We start from the raw sequence: 14,330 nt of genomic DNA on the forward strand, positions 1-14,330 counted from the left end.
CCAGGCAATGACTATCTCCAACAAGTGAGAATCTAACCACTGCCCATTGACATTCAACGGCATTGCCATCGCTGAATCCCCCACCATCAACATCCTAGGGTTCACCATTGACCAGAAACTTAACTGGACCAGCCACATAAATACTGTGGCAACAAGAGCAGGTCAGAGACTAGGGGTTCTGTGGCAAGTGTCTCACCACCTGACTCCCCAAAGTCTTTCCACCATCTACAAGGCACAAGTAAGGAGTGTGATAGAATACTCTCCACTTGCCTGGATGAGTGCAGCTCCAACAACACTCAAGAAGCTCGACACCATCCAGGACAAAGCAGCCCACTTGATTGGCACCCCATCCACCACCTTAAACATTCACTCCTTCCACCACCGGCATACCGTGGCTGCAGTGTCTAGCATCTACAAGATGCACTGCAGCAACTCGCCAAGGCTGCTTCAGCAGCACCTCCCAAACCCGCGACCTCTATCACCTAGAAGGACAAAGGGCAGCAGGCGCATAGGAACACCACCACCTCCAAGTTCCCCTCCAAGTCACACACCATCCTGACTTGGAAATATATCGCTGTTCCTTCGTTGTCGCTGGGTCAAAATCCTGGAACTCCCTCCCTAACCGCACTGTGGGAGTACCTTCAACACACCGACTGCAGCGGTTCAAGAAGACGGCTCACCACCACCTTCTCGAGGACAACTAGGGATGGGACGCCCACATCCCATAAACAATAAATTAAAAAAATAAACTGTTCGGCCTGATTATTGTTCATAAGGCTTCAGACAATCTCCAAATTTCAGCCAGGCAGACACATCTCCAATCTTTCAGTACACAGACTGAACACACTTCAGTGAGACTAGGCCAGATCCGAATTGTTAATCTCTGTAAACTTCAGTTTATCCAAAACTTTGCTGCCTACAGATTCATGCACATGTCTTTACAAACTAAATACTCTTATTACAGTATTTCGATATATCATTTTATATTATAATACATTGCATAATTAAACTCTCATATGCTAACCTGCAAGTATCAATAACTTTGTATTATCTGTTTAAAGGGAAGAAAAACAAATTGCGAGTATATTACCTGTCCTGGTTAAGAAACAAGATATTGCATAATGACCCTGAAGTAGAGAAAAAACAAGGCTGGACAACAGTTGGAGACTTGGAAGGATGTGTACACTACAAAGTTGGTGAGAAAATTATATGCACTTTAAAAACATAAACTGCACAAAGTAGCAAAATTACAAAACATTTGACTTGTGTCTGCAGCATTACAAATGTCGATTTCAAATTACATGAAATATAAATTTACTTTCATCTGCCACTGGCCTGTAGTATGTGTGTGTAAAGACCTTTTATTAAACGGTTTGTTGGCATTGTGTTATCAATGAAAATATTGTGTTGGCACTGCACGTTGTGTACTGTTCGGTGTGTCTTGATGTACATAAGCACGTTCCTCTTTAATTATTTGCAGTGGCTAAATTCTGTCACAAAAATGGTGTAGAGTGTGTGCAATGCCACTAGATTTAGAAAGCATTAAGAACCAATAACCTTCATTTTACAAGTATAACTTTGAATTATTTATCATTAAAATTGTTATGAGAAATTGGGCAGTTACTGTCATTACGTCTCTGGTGACCTCACCCAGACTGAGGAAAAGTCCCCTATCCCTGTCAGCTAGCAGTCCAGAGCGAATTGGATTTTGGCAGATTGAACTCATTGTGCTCAAGTCACTTTCACAAAACTGCCTTCAACACTTTTTATGACTATATTTGAAATCTCACTTGCTGACATTTAAGTAGTGGGAAGTGCAAATTGCAATAGTGCAGTTGAAGATGCTGTTCTGCAGTTGGGGTGAAGGTGCATTGTGAAGCAGAATCTATGTGCTTAACGCTGCACTTGGTGTATTGAGTGCAATACGTGTAAAAAATGTACAGTTGCAGATATTTAATTAAAAAGTAACATTTTTAATATATACTTTAATCCAGAGTATTAGGGGCTGGGGCAGAGAATTCCAGTGCTTAAGGCCTCAGCGGCTGAAAGCACAGCCACCATCGGTGGAGAGAAGAAATGGGGAAGGCACAAAGGCCAGAGTTAGAGGAACAGAGTGTTCTTGGGGGCTGGTGGAGATGCGGTTGTAGGGCTCAAGTAGGAAAGGAGGCTGGAGATGGGGTGAGTTTGCAAGGATGGAGGAGTTGAGGATTTTTTTTTTGAGGGGTTGCTGGGCAGTGGTTTTAAAAAGGATTTGAATAGTACCTGAGGAGAGGGAACCATTTACTGTGTCAGCTAGCGTAGAGGTCAGGAAGAGAAGTTTGGTGGTTAGCGGTTAGTGCAAATGGGCTGGGGGAGGTTTGGATTGGTGCAAAAGGGAAGGGGGAGAAGTAGCAGAGGCAGCTGAATGAATGGTCTCAATCTTGATAACAAAGTCCATGAGCTCCTGGCTGTTGTTGGAGGTGAGTGAGCAGGCGAGAGGGGTTTAAGGAGATGGGTAGAGTAGAGAAAGGAAGCCAGCGGTATCTTTTCTCTCCAGGATGATTATGTAGTATTGGGTGGGTGAGACCTGATATTGCTTGATGTGGTCCAGCCAAATCTGGTGATGGATGGGCAAATAAGTTGTGCACCAGATCGGCTCAAGTCTGCATGCCTTAGATTTGAGGAAGCGAAGATGGGACCATAACTGGGGGGGCGACCGGCATGGGAGAGAGTAAAGGTTTTGCTGCGGATAAGGGCATAAAGGTGGAGGCAAGGAAGTGGTTGAGCAGATGGATGGCTGCAGCAGTATCTTCGTGAATGAAGGGTTTGGAGTTTAAGTGTAGCTGTAAGTGATTGGGTGGGGAAGAAAGGGTCTTTTCAAGAGCAGACACAGAAGGAAGTGGGGTTGGAATGGGGTAAGGTTAAGGGGGTCTCGGTGACTACGGGCAGGAAAGTTTATATGGAAGGAGAGCTCTAGGGAGGACCGAAGGGCAGTGAATTCAGAGGAGTGTGGGCAAGAGGAGCCACTCTGTACGTAGGCTTGGGACGGGAGCAAGAAACTCAAGGTGGGGGTTGCATATGCAGCCTATCACTAAGCAGACTCAATGAATCATAACTTCTGATTATACATGTTTTATGATTTTTGTATGGTTTTGTTTACTATAGTTCAAAATAGTTGCATTTATATATCCTCTGGTGACTGTGTTATAGCCACAGCTGTAATATTCCCTCTAGGAGAACAGTCAATGGATACAATCATGTGTAAGAATCCACAGTGCAGATTTAATGAAATTAGAGATTTGTGCTGCATTTAAAATTTTTATCTATACCTTTTAACTTTTTGATTGCACCAGAAGATTGCAGGTACATTGTGTCCAATGAGGTGAAAGCTGATGGTTGTAAGAAATACAAAAGCAAAATACTGCAGATGCTGGAAATCTGAAATAAAAACAGAAAATGCTGGAAATACTCAGCAGGTCAGGCAGCATCTGTGGAGAGAGAAACAGAGTTAACGTTTCAGGGCAATGACTTTTCGTCTGAACGGTCTGATGAAAGGTCATTGCCCTGAAACGTTAACTCTGTTTCTCTCTCCACAGATGCTGCCTGACCTGCTGAGTATTTCCAGTATTTTCTGTTTTTATTTCAGGTTGTAAGAAATATTTGAAATCTCAATGCTATTACTACATTACTTCTCCCAGCCTCTTCATACCCAGTATTGGTGACATTTTATCAGAACAGTTTTCAAAAGATCACATAATGGAGTTTTGGAAAAGCCATATTAGAAATGAGTCGAGTGCATATACATTTATTACATAATTTTATTTGTAATACTGTAAAGCACATTAGTACTTGCAGTAAGAAGTTATTACAGCACAAAACTGCTTATGAATTTAGCACTGATCAATACTTTGGCAGCCTTTCTCAAAGAAGGCTATAACATTTCAGTTTGCAGAATAAAACAGAAGGTGAAACATACTGCATTACTCAGGGATTATGGGGTGAAACTTAATTCCGTAATAACTGCAGAGTTATCATTGACTTAACGTGCTGTGCCAAAATCTGCTCCTTGAAAACATTGGCAGTTCAGTTCATTGCAAAGTAAAATCAACTTAAAACTTGTTGATTATTTTTAGTTTTAATTCCAGGACTCTCTTCTGAGAGTCCTTGTCCTTACTCTAGCTAGAGAGGAGGTGGGGAAATGCTTAGAGGGCTAGGAAGTATAAATTCGATTTAATTCATTTTAAAATCATGCACAGAAAGTGAAATAGAGAGGGAAAGAAAGATGGGAATAAGAGAGAGAAAGATATAAAGAGACAAAGAAAAAGTAAAACAATTTTTTAAATCTCCAACACTAATTAAATTCTGAAGGAATGAAACTCCATACTTGTAAAATTATACTTTCAGTGCCAGAGAGGTTGTTTGTCAGGAATTATGACTTATCACACTGTTAAAAATTCACTTACCCCTGAATACACAAGCCCTGATTTCTTCTGGTGTGTTTCACGCCGTTGCATATATTTCAGTGCAAGCCTATTGGTGAGGAATCGGTATAGCGCAGCCTATGGAGGAGCAGGGTAACTCAGACAGCAACTTCCAGATTTCCACATTTAACTGCGCATGTGCAGACTCCTGAAGTTGTTGTCTGATTTACTCCATAATAATGGTGAACGCTGTTAGCTTCACTGTTATTCTGAACGCAGAACCTGGGCTGTTAAGTTTTGTTGCAGTGTCATCTCTCCTTCCCCTCCCCCTTGCTACAAGCCCCATAAAGTACTTCCTCTCAATGTGTTTCAATGCAAAAAAAGCTTTTAAACCAAATTTTCTTCTTTCGATTCATGCTGGGATACAGATCCACCCTCTGGTATCCATCTAGTTTGAGAACCCACAGACTATTTTACTTTTCAGATTTTTTATTGGTGATTAAACATTTTTTTACACTGCTAATTGGTCCGTTGTATTGTGCACTTTCTAGTGTACAGCTGGAGTGACATTACAAGAGCTCCAGAAGTAGGTTACTTGTCCTGCCATGTAGCTGGGGAACAGACATGAAAGAAATGAAGTAAAAGTGATTTTAAAATTTTGTTGAAAAACATTGAGAAACTTGCTTATTGAAAATGCAGTGTGATTTCTTCTCTCCCCTCCTCCCATTACACATGACAAATCTGAAGAAACATAAAAAAGAAAAGCAGCAACTGCTGGAAATACACTGCAGTTCATTGGCATCAGAAGAGAAAAAAGACAGGATTAGAGCCTTCTAATAATTGCCAGCATTCTTGTTTCGATCTTTAGCTTTACAAAGAAAAATCACAACTGAATGGAAAAAATGTTAAGTTGTCATAAATATGAGACATAGAAGGATCTATGGTAGAAGTTCTAAAGCACACTTCCAGATGATGAATACCTTGAGGAAAGTTTGAAATTGAATTTTAATATTACACTTGATTTTTTATGTATGCTGCTTAATTTTGAGTAATCTATATGGGGTGGGAAAGAGATTTAATATGAAACCTATGGTCCCTAACTGTTACATTTTGACAGGAAGAATAAGGTGGCTGCATGCTGCTTGGATAATAAGAGTCTAAATGGGGTAGAAGAGCAAAGGTATCTAGGGTTACAGATACATGAATCATTAAAAGTAGTGGCGTGGGTTAATAAGGCCATTAAAAAAAGCAAACCATGCACTGCGGTTCATTTCTAGAGGGATAGAATAGAAAAGCAGAGAAGCTATGTTAAACTTGTATCGAACCTTTGGTAAACCACACTTGGAAGTACTGTCCAAATTCTGGTCTCGTATTATAAAAAGGATATAGAGGCACTGGAGAAGGTACGAAAAAGATTCACAGGGATGACAACAGAACTGAGGTATACATATCTGGAAAGGCTGAGCAAGCTGGGGCTCTTTTCTCTAGAAAGGAGAAGGTTGAGGGGTGACCTAAATAGAGGTTTTGAAAATTATGACGGGGTTTGTTAAGGTAGACGTAGAGAAGATGCATCCACTTGTGGGGGGAGACCAAAACTAGGGGCCATAAATATAAGATAGTCACCAATAGGGAATTGAGAAACTTCTTTACCCAAAAAGTGGTAAGAATGTGGAACTCGCTATCACATAAGAAATGGGAGCAGGAGTAAGCCATACGGCCCACTGAGCCTGCTCCGCCATTCAGTAAGATCATGTCTAAGCCTCTACATCAACTGCACTTTTCCACCTTATCCCCATATCCCTTGATTCCCTTAGTAGCCAAAAATCTATCTATCTCAGTCTTGATTCATCAACTGAGCATACACAGCCCTCTGGGGTAGAGAATTCCAAAGATTCACAACCCGCTGAGTGAAGAAGTTTCTCCTCATCTCTGTCCTAAATGGCCGACCCCTTATCCTGAAACTATAACCCCTAGTTCTAGACTCTCCAGCCAGGGGAAACAGCCTCTCAGCATCTACCCTGTCAAGCCTGACTGGGAGATTGGAGTGACCCGAGAGTCTACCGAGAGGAAAGGGAAAATCGACCTGGAACCTGAGACTGTATACTAGACTGTGGGGCTGGAATCCGCAAGTGAATATTTTGCCTACACCTCCCCCTCACCGACCCGCCTCACCACGAGTATGCAGCCCCGGAAGATCAGGGTGTACCTGGACTATGAGGGTGGACAGTTGTCATTTTACAGTACGGACAACATGTCCCATCTCCACACTTTCACTGAGAGAATCTTTCCCATCTTCAATCCAGGATTGAATGAAGGCGGGAAAAACTCCACACCACTGATAATCTGTGGGGTTAAAGGTCACTAACAGGTCCATCCCATAATTTCACCCTGCCTCCTGCAAACTGATGGACGTCGGTCTCAGTCACAGGTGGTGCGGATGGTCCAAATGTCACCTGAGGTCAGGGCGGCGACAACCGAGGGACAATGTCTTGTTGGTGAGATTTGTTTGTTTAATCGGTGTGGGGAGCAAACTCGTGGCAACTGCTTCAGAGACTCCTGTAAAATAAATAAAAACCTCAAGAATATCGAGAATCATTGGGGCCAGAGACAGAGGAGGGTGCGGAATTCTTAAAGTGCATCCAGGAGAGCTTTTTGAGCCAGCATGTAGAAAGTCCTACAAGAGAGGGGGCGGTACTGGACCTAATTCTAGGGAATGTAGCCGGGCAAGTGGTAGATGTGTCAGTAGGAGAGCATTTTGGTGACGGTGACCATAATTCGGTGAGATTTAAGGTAGTCATGGAAAAGGACAAAGATGGACCGGAAATAAAGGTTCTCAATTGGGGGAAGGCCGATTTTTTAATATGATAAGGCAGGTTCTGGCCAAAATGGACTGGGATCAGCTACTTGTAGGAAAATCCACATCAGAGCAATGGGAGTCTTTCAGAAAGGAAATAGAGAGAATACAACGCCAACATGTTCCCGTAAAGGTCAAGGGTGGGACCAACAAGCCCAGGGAGCCCTGGATGTCAAGTGATATACAAGAATGGATTAGGAAAAAAAGGGAGGCTTTTGGCAGATACAAAGGACTAAAAACAATGGAAGCCCTCGGAGTATAGAAAGTGCAGGTGGGTACTTAAAAAATAAATCAGGAGAGCGAAGAGGGGGCATGAAAAAACACTGGCGGGCAAAATAAAGGAAAATCCCAAGGTGTATTATAAGTATATTAAGGACAAGAGGATAACCAGGGAAAGAGTAGGGCCCATTAGGGACCAAAGTGGCAATCGGTGTGTAGAGCCGGAAGATGTAAGTGAGGTTTTAAATGAATATTTTGCATCTGTGTTCACTATGGAGAAGGGTGATGTAGGCATAGAAATCAGGCAGGGGGATTGTGATATACTTGAACAAATTAATACTGAGAGGGAGGAGTTACTGGCGGTTTTAGCGGGCTTAAAAGTGGATAAATCCCCAGGCCCTGACTGGATGTATCCCAGGCTGCTGTGTGAGGCAAGGGAGGAGTTTGCAGGGGCTCTGACACAAATTTTCAGAACCTCTTTGGCCACAAGGGATGTGCCAGAGGACTGGAGAACAGCTAACGTAGTACCATTGTTCAAGAAGGGTAGTAGGGATAAACCAGGGAATTACAGGCCAGTGAGCCTAACATCAGTGGTAGGGAAATTATTGGAAAAAGTTCTGAGGGACAGAATTAGTCTACACTTTGAGAGGCAGGGATTAATCAGGGATAGTCGGCATGGCTTTGTCAGGGGGAGATCCTGTCTGACCAATTTGATTGAATTTTTCGAGGGGGTGACTAGGTGTGTGGATGAGGGTATTTAATGCAGTTGATGTAATCTACATGGACTTTGGTAAGGCATTTGACGAAGTCCCACATGGGAGACTGGTCAAGAAGGTAAGAGCCCATGGGATCCAGGGCAATTTGTCACATTGGATCAAAAATTGGCTTAGTGGCAGGAGGCAGAGGGTGATGGTCGAAAGTTGTTTTTGTGACTGGAAGCCTGTGTCCAGTGGTGTATCATAGGGATCGGTGCTGGGTCCTTTGCTGTTTGTAGTGTACATTAATGATTTAGATATGAATGTAGGAGGTATGATCAGTAAGTTCGCAGATGACACAAAAATTGGTGGAGTGGTAAATAGCGAGGAGGAAAACCTCAGGCTGCAGGACAATATAGACAGGATGGTTAGATGGGCAGAGCAGTGGCAAGTGGAATTTAACCCTGAAAAGTGTGAGGTGATGCATTTTGGGAGGACTAACAAGGCAAGGGAATACACAATGAATGGTAGGATCCTAGGAAGGACAGAGGATCAGAGGGACCTTGGTGTGCATGTACATAGATCCCTGAAGGCAGCAGGACAGGTAGATAAGGTGGTAAAAAAGGCATATGGGATACTTGCCTTCATTAGCCGAGGTATAGAATATAAGAGCAGGGAGGTTATGATGGAGCTGTACAAAACGCTAGTTAGGCCACAGCTGAAATACTATGTGCAGTTCTGGTCACCACACCATAGGAGGGATGTGATTGCATTGGAGAGGGTGCAGAGGAGATTCACCAGGATGTTACCTAGGCTGGAGCGCTTTAGCTATGATGAGAGACTGGACAGGCTGGGGTTGTTTTCCTTAGAGCAGAGAAGGCTGAGGGGGGACCTGATTGAGGTGTACAAAATTATGAGGGGCATAGATAGGGTAAATAGAAAGGAACTTTTCCCCTTAGTGGAGGGGTCAATAACCAGGGGGCATAGTTTCAAGGTAAGGGGCGGGAGGTTTAGAGGGGATTTGAGGAAAAACTTTTTCACCCAGAGGGTGGTTGGAATCTGGAACTCACTGCCTGAAAGGGTGGCAGAGGCAGGAACCCTCAACATTCAAGAAGCATTTAGATGATCACTTGAATCGCCATAGCATACAAGGTTACGGACCAAGTGCTGGAAAATTAGATTAGAATAGATGGGGTTTGATGGCCGTCACGGACACGATGGGCCGAAGGGCCTCTTTCTGTGCTGTACAGGAAACTCTTTATTATCCGGCACCAACGGGACCGGCGTGGTGCCAGTTTATCAAAAAGTCCGGATTACAGAGAGGTACAGGTAGACTATCCTTTATCCGAAAACCTCGGGACCAGCCGTGTTTCGGTTTTCGGAAAATTTCGGATTTCAGAAGGTATTTTATAAGACTGGGAAATTTGTCGGGGGTGGGGGTCGGCGGGGGGTCGGGGTCGGCGTGGGGGTCGGCGGGGGTCGGGGTTGGCCGGGGGTGGGGGTCGGCGGGGGTCGGGGTCGTGCGCACGACTTACGCTGAACGAAACCTTTCGGTTTTCAGAGGATTTCGGTTTTCGGAAGTGCGGATAAAGGATACACTATCCCTTATCCGAAAGGGTGGGGGGTCGGCGGGGGTCGGGGTCGTGCGCACGACTTACGCTGAACGAAAAAACCTTCGGTTTTTAGAGGGTTTCGGTTTTCAGAAGTTCGGATAAAGGGTAGTCTACCTGTATAGTTTAAAAGGTACGAGAGCTCCATACACAGCAACAAATCCAGGCTTCCCTGTTGCTTAGCAACAAGTACACCAACCCCAGTTACACAGCCACAGATCCAGGAGCTGCCACTAATATGAAGTAAAACTTACCGGAACCTACTCCTGAATTTTGCCAGTTTACAGAGGTTTCTGGTTATTTAGGTGCCGGTTAAAAGAGAGTTTCCTCTATAACTCTAAGCCCTAGAAGAATTTTATGTTTCAATGAGATCACCTCTCATTCTTCAAAACTCCAGAGAATATAGGCCCATTCTACTCAATCTCTCCTCATAGGACAGCCCTCTCATCCCAAGAATCAATCTAGCGAACCTTAGTTGCACCCCCTCTAAAGCTAATACAGGAAACTTTCGATTAACCAGCCCCTAAATAACCGGAACGCTCTATCCACTGGCAAAATTCAGGAGTCGGTTCAGATAACTTTTATTACTTTTATTACTCCATTTGTTGCTGTGCAAGGGTGTAGCTGAAGCTGTTGCTAAGCTACAGAGACGCTTGCAACTTGTGCCGATTGTTTTGAAGCTGTTAGGGTTTGTTGCTTTATACGGAGCTCTGAGCTCCGTATCTTTTACTATAGTGTTCGGTTATCCGGAATTGTTGATGAACTGGCACCACGTCGGTCCCGTCCGTGCCGGATACCAGAAAGTTTCCTGTATATCCTTCCTTAGGTAAGGAGACCAAAACTGCACAGTATTCCAGGTGTAGGCTCAGCAAAGCCCTATGTAATTGCAGCAAGACATCCTTACTCTTAGGCTGGATTTTGTCAGCCCCGAGGAGGCAGATATGGAGGCGGGACTACCGGTAAAGTTGCAGCAAGTGGGGGCGTTTGGCAAATCCGCCCCTATCCTGCTTCCGTGCCCTTGTGCCAGGAGGCGGCAAGCCATTCTGCCCCGGATCCCGTCTCCTCGAGGCGGGAAAAGGATTAAATCCTTTTAACTGCCTGTTAACAGGTAGTTAGCAGGCAGAAAAATGGATTAGTCCCATTTTACCTTTTCAGGTGAAGGCTTCCTGACCTCAGAGAACCCCGTTGGGTTGGAGGAGTCGAGTAGGGGGTCTGCGGGGCCTGAAAGTGAGATGTAGAGGCGAGTAATGGGTGCAAGTGTGGAGTGGTAAGTATGTGAGGTGAGTGTTAAGTGTTAGAAAATGTTCACTTACCTTTGTTTTTGCCTACAGCCTTCAGCCGTGGTGGTTCCGGAGTCCCGACATCTTCGTTGTAGATTTCACAGACTGGCTGTTGGATCCTCCGAACCGACAGTCATCTGCTTTCTACAAAGTTGAAAGGTTTGATAAGTCCTGAACACAAGGACTCCTCAAACCACACAGAATGTCGGTGTTTGACAGCTTCACAGAGCTGTCAAACGCTGACATTTCTTCTTTCAAGAAGTCTTGACAGATGGCATGTCAGACGTTGATGTGCTCTGTCAGTGACTTCCCTCTAATTGGCCTGCTGAGCCCGCAGGGCGGGCTTAACAAGGTCAATCGGGAAAATCCCGCTGGTTGGCCAGAACATGATGGAGGCGGGACTGAGACCTGACAAGCAGTAGTCCCGCCTCCAGCACATCTCCATTCACAAAATCCAGCCCATAGCATTTATTGCAATGCAGTTGGAGTATAACGTACCATTTGCCTTCCTAATTGCTTGCATGTTAACTTTCTGTGATTCGTGTGCAAGGACCCCAAAATCCCTTCGAATACCAACATTTACTAGTCTCCTTTTTAAAAATAAATTCTTCCTACCAAAGTGGATAATTTCAGACTTCCTCACAATAACTGCTCTATATCCCTTTGCTGCTTCTGCCTGTTTTCCTCACAGCTTACTTTCCCACCTAGCTTTGTATCATCAGCAAACTTAAATATATTGCACTTGGCCCCCTCATTTAAGTCATTAATATAGATTGTATATAGCTGAGACCCAAGCACTGATTCTTACGGCACTCCACTTGTTACACTTTGCCATCCAGAAAATGACCCGTTTATTCCTACTCTGTTTTCTGTCTGTTAACTAATCCTCAATCCATGCTAATATATTACCCCTAATCCCATGAGCCCTAATCTTGTGTAACAACTTCTTGTGTGGCACCTTCTCAAATGCCTTCTGAAAATCCAAATATTCTACATCCACTGGTTCAACCTTCTCTACCCTGTTAGTCACACCCTCAAAAAACTCTTAATAAATTTGTCAAACATGATTTCCCTTTCAGAAAACCATGTTGTCTCTGCCTAATCTTATTACGAATTTCCAAGTGCCCTGTTACCATGTCCTTAATAATGGATTCCAGCATTTTCTCTGCTACTGATGTCAGGCTAACTGGCCTGTAGTTCCCCGTTTTCTCTCTCCCTCCTTTCTAGAACAGCGGGGTTGCATTTGCTACCTTCCAATCCGCGGGGACTGTTCTAGAATCTAGGGAATTCTGGAAAATTAAAACCAATGCATCCACTATCTCTGCAGCCACCTCTTTTTAAAAACCCTAGGATGTAGGCCATCAGGTCCAGGGGACGTGTCAGCTTTTAGTCCCATTAATTTTTCCAGTACTTTTTCTTTACTAATGGCCCAAAAATTGCAGTCGGTAGCTGCGGAGTACACTGCTGACCTACAAAAAGAATACGAACTTACCTTGTGTGAGGCCCAGAACGGAGACTTGTTCTGCAGCGCTGTAGAGTTGTGCGCAGTGTATTACATCAGGAAGGCCAGGAGCGCAGCATACAGCCTGTGCGTAAGGGAAGACGCACCCACAAATTCTGTCAAAACTAGGCCACGCCCACAGAAACTTCTTTCAGTCTCTTCCATTGAAATTGCATTTTAAAAACTTTTAAAAACATGTATTTTATTGTGAAATGATACCAAAACAGTTAACAATCTTCCAGATGCACTCAAGTGGGTTCCAATGTTTTCCTGCAAGGGCGACTAACGCATTAGACTATTTAATAAGTAAGTTTTAAGAGGGCACTGAAGGATCTTAAAGGTTATGTGTCGCACCAAAGTTCAATGTGAATTAAAGTTCGTGGCTACATCAAAGTTGCAGTGATTTGTCGGCAGGTCATTTTCGCTGTACAACTTCTATTAGATTTTGGAAGTAACTCGCATGCATAATTTTGATTTTTTTTTTCATCCGAACTCTCAATTTATTAATCCCTATGTATACAATTTTCTGTTTTAATGCTCCGTAAAGGTCTAACAATGTTTTATAGCTCCTGCAAGCAATGTTGAACTTCAGAAAGAGAGTCCCAGCCATATATTCAATGTTAATTTTCAGGATTAAAATATATTATTCAGACCTCATTTAGACTGGTATGAGATAAATCTGTTTTCATTGTTATAGATGCATTATTTTGTTTGTAATGTTCATTTCTGAGTTGAAAGGACAGAATTGGTCACTGAAATCTGATAGATAAGAACATAAGAAATAGGAACAGGAATAGGCCACTTGGCCCCTCGAGCCTGCTCCGCCATTCAGTAAGATCATGGCTGATCTTGGGCTCAAAACTTCCCTGCCCTGCCCGCCCCCCTCCGTTCACTTTATTTAATTCACTCATTCAACTTCTCAAGTAATTAAAATGAAACTCGACCAGGAAAAAAAGAAATTTCCTCCACCAAAATGTACACAATATAGACCTTTTAAGATGTGAAACAGGCTCCCGCGCCTGCTTTCGCTAACTGTAAAATTTTCAGACATAATTGCTGGGCAGTTGGTCTGCGCCAGCAATTAGTATTTCCCCATCTGTGCGGATGATCTATCAAGGCATACCTTGACAGAACGCAAGTTCGGGATGCGGAAATCCCGAACTTGCGGTATATTTCAAAGGCGGTATGATGGCATACACTCACTACGCCGTCATACCCACTGCAAAATCAGTCCCATTATTAATTACTTTAAGTTTCTCAATCTTATTAGACCCTTGGTTCCCAAGAAGTAGTTGAGGCGAATGGCTTCGGTGCATTTAAGGGGAAGCTAGATAAGCACATGATAGAGAAAGGAATAGAAGGATATGCTGAAATAACAACAGAAAATGCTGGAAATACTCAGCAGGCCAGGCAGCACCTGTGGAGAGAGAAACAGAGTTAACGTTTCAGGTCTGGGACCCTTCATCAGAACTGGAAAAAGCTGGAGATGTAACAGATATTAAGCAGGTGCAGAGACAGGGGGGGGGGATCAGGAGAGGAGGAAGGAATTGAAAGAACATCCTGTACTTTTGTAAGAGGCAGGAAAGATAGAATGTTGCAAATGGGAGTGGCAAAAATCATACTGCATGAAAAATGGGGGCAGGGATAATTATCTGAAATTGTTGAACTCCATGTTGAGTCCAGCAGGCTGTAAAGTGCCTAATCGAAAGATGAGGTGCTGTTCCTCGAGCCTACGTTGAGCTTCATTGGAACAATGTAATAGGCTGAGGAC

General features: G+C 43.6%; 1 protein-coding gene across 1 annotated transcript in view; it reads left to right on the forward strand.

The window, feature by feature from the left end:
• LOC147111749 (mitogen-activated protein kinase kinase kinase kinase 4-like) overlaps positions 1 to 14,330 on the forward strand; it is a 536,567-nt gene that overhangs the window by 503,488 nt on the left and 18,749 nt on the right. The window contains 1 exon segment of the mRNA XM_085998951.1: positions 1,062 to 1,196. Coding sequence (XP_085855077.1) covers positions 1,062 to 1,196 — 135 coding nt within the window.

Source organism: Somniosus microcephalus, chromosome 10 (genome assembly GCF_052327205.1).
Source record: "Somniosus microcephalus isolate GS21.2 chromosome 10, FLI_Smic_1.0, whole genome shotgun sequence".
Taxonomy (NCBI): Eukaryota; Metazoa; Chordata; class Chondrichthyes; order Squaliformes; family Somniosidae; genus Somniosus; species Somniosus microcephalus.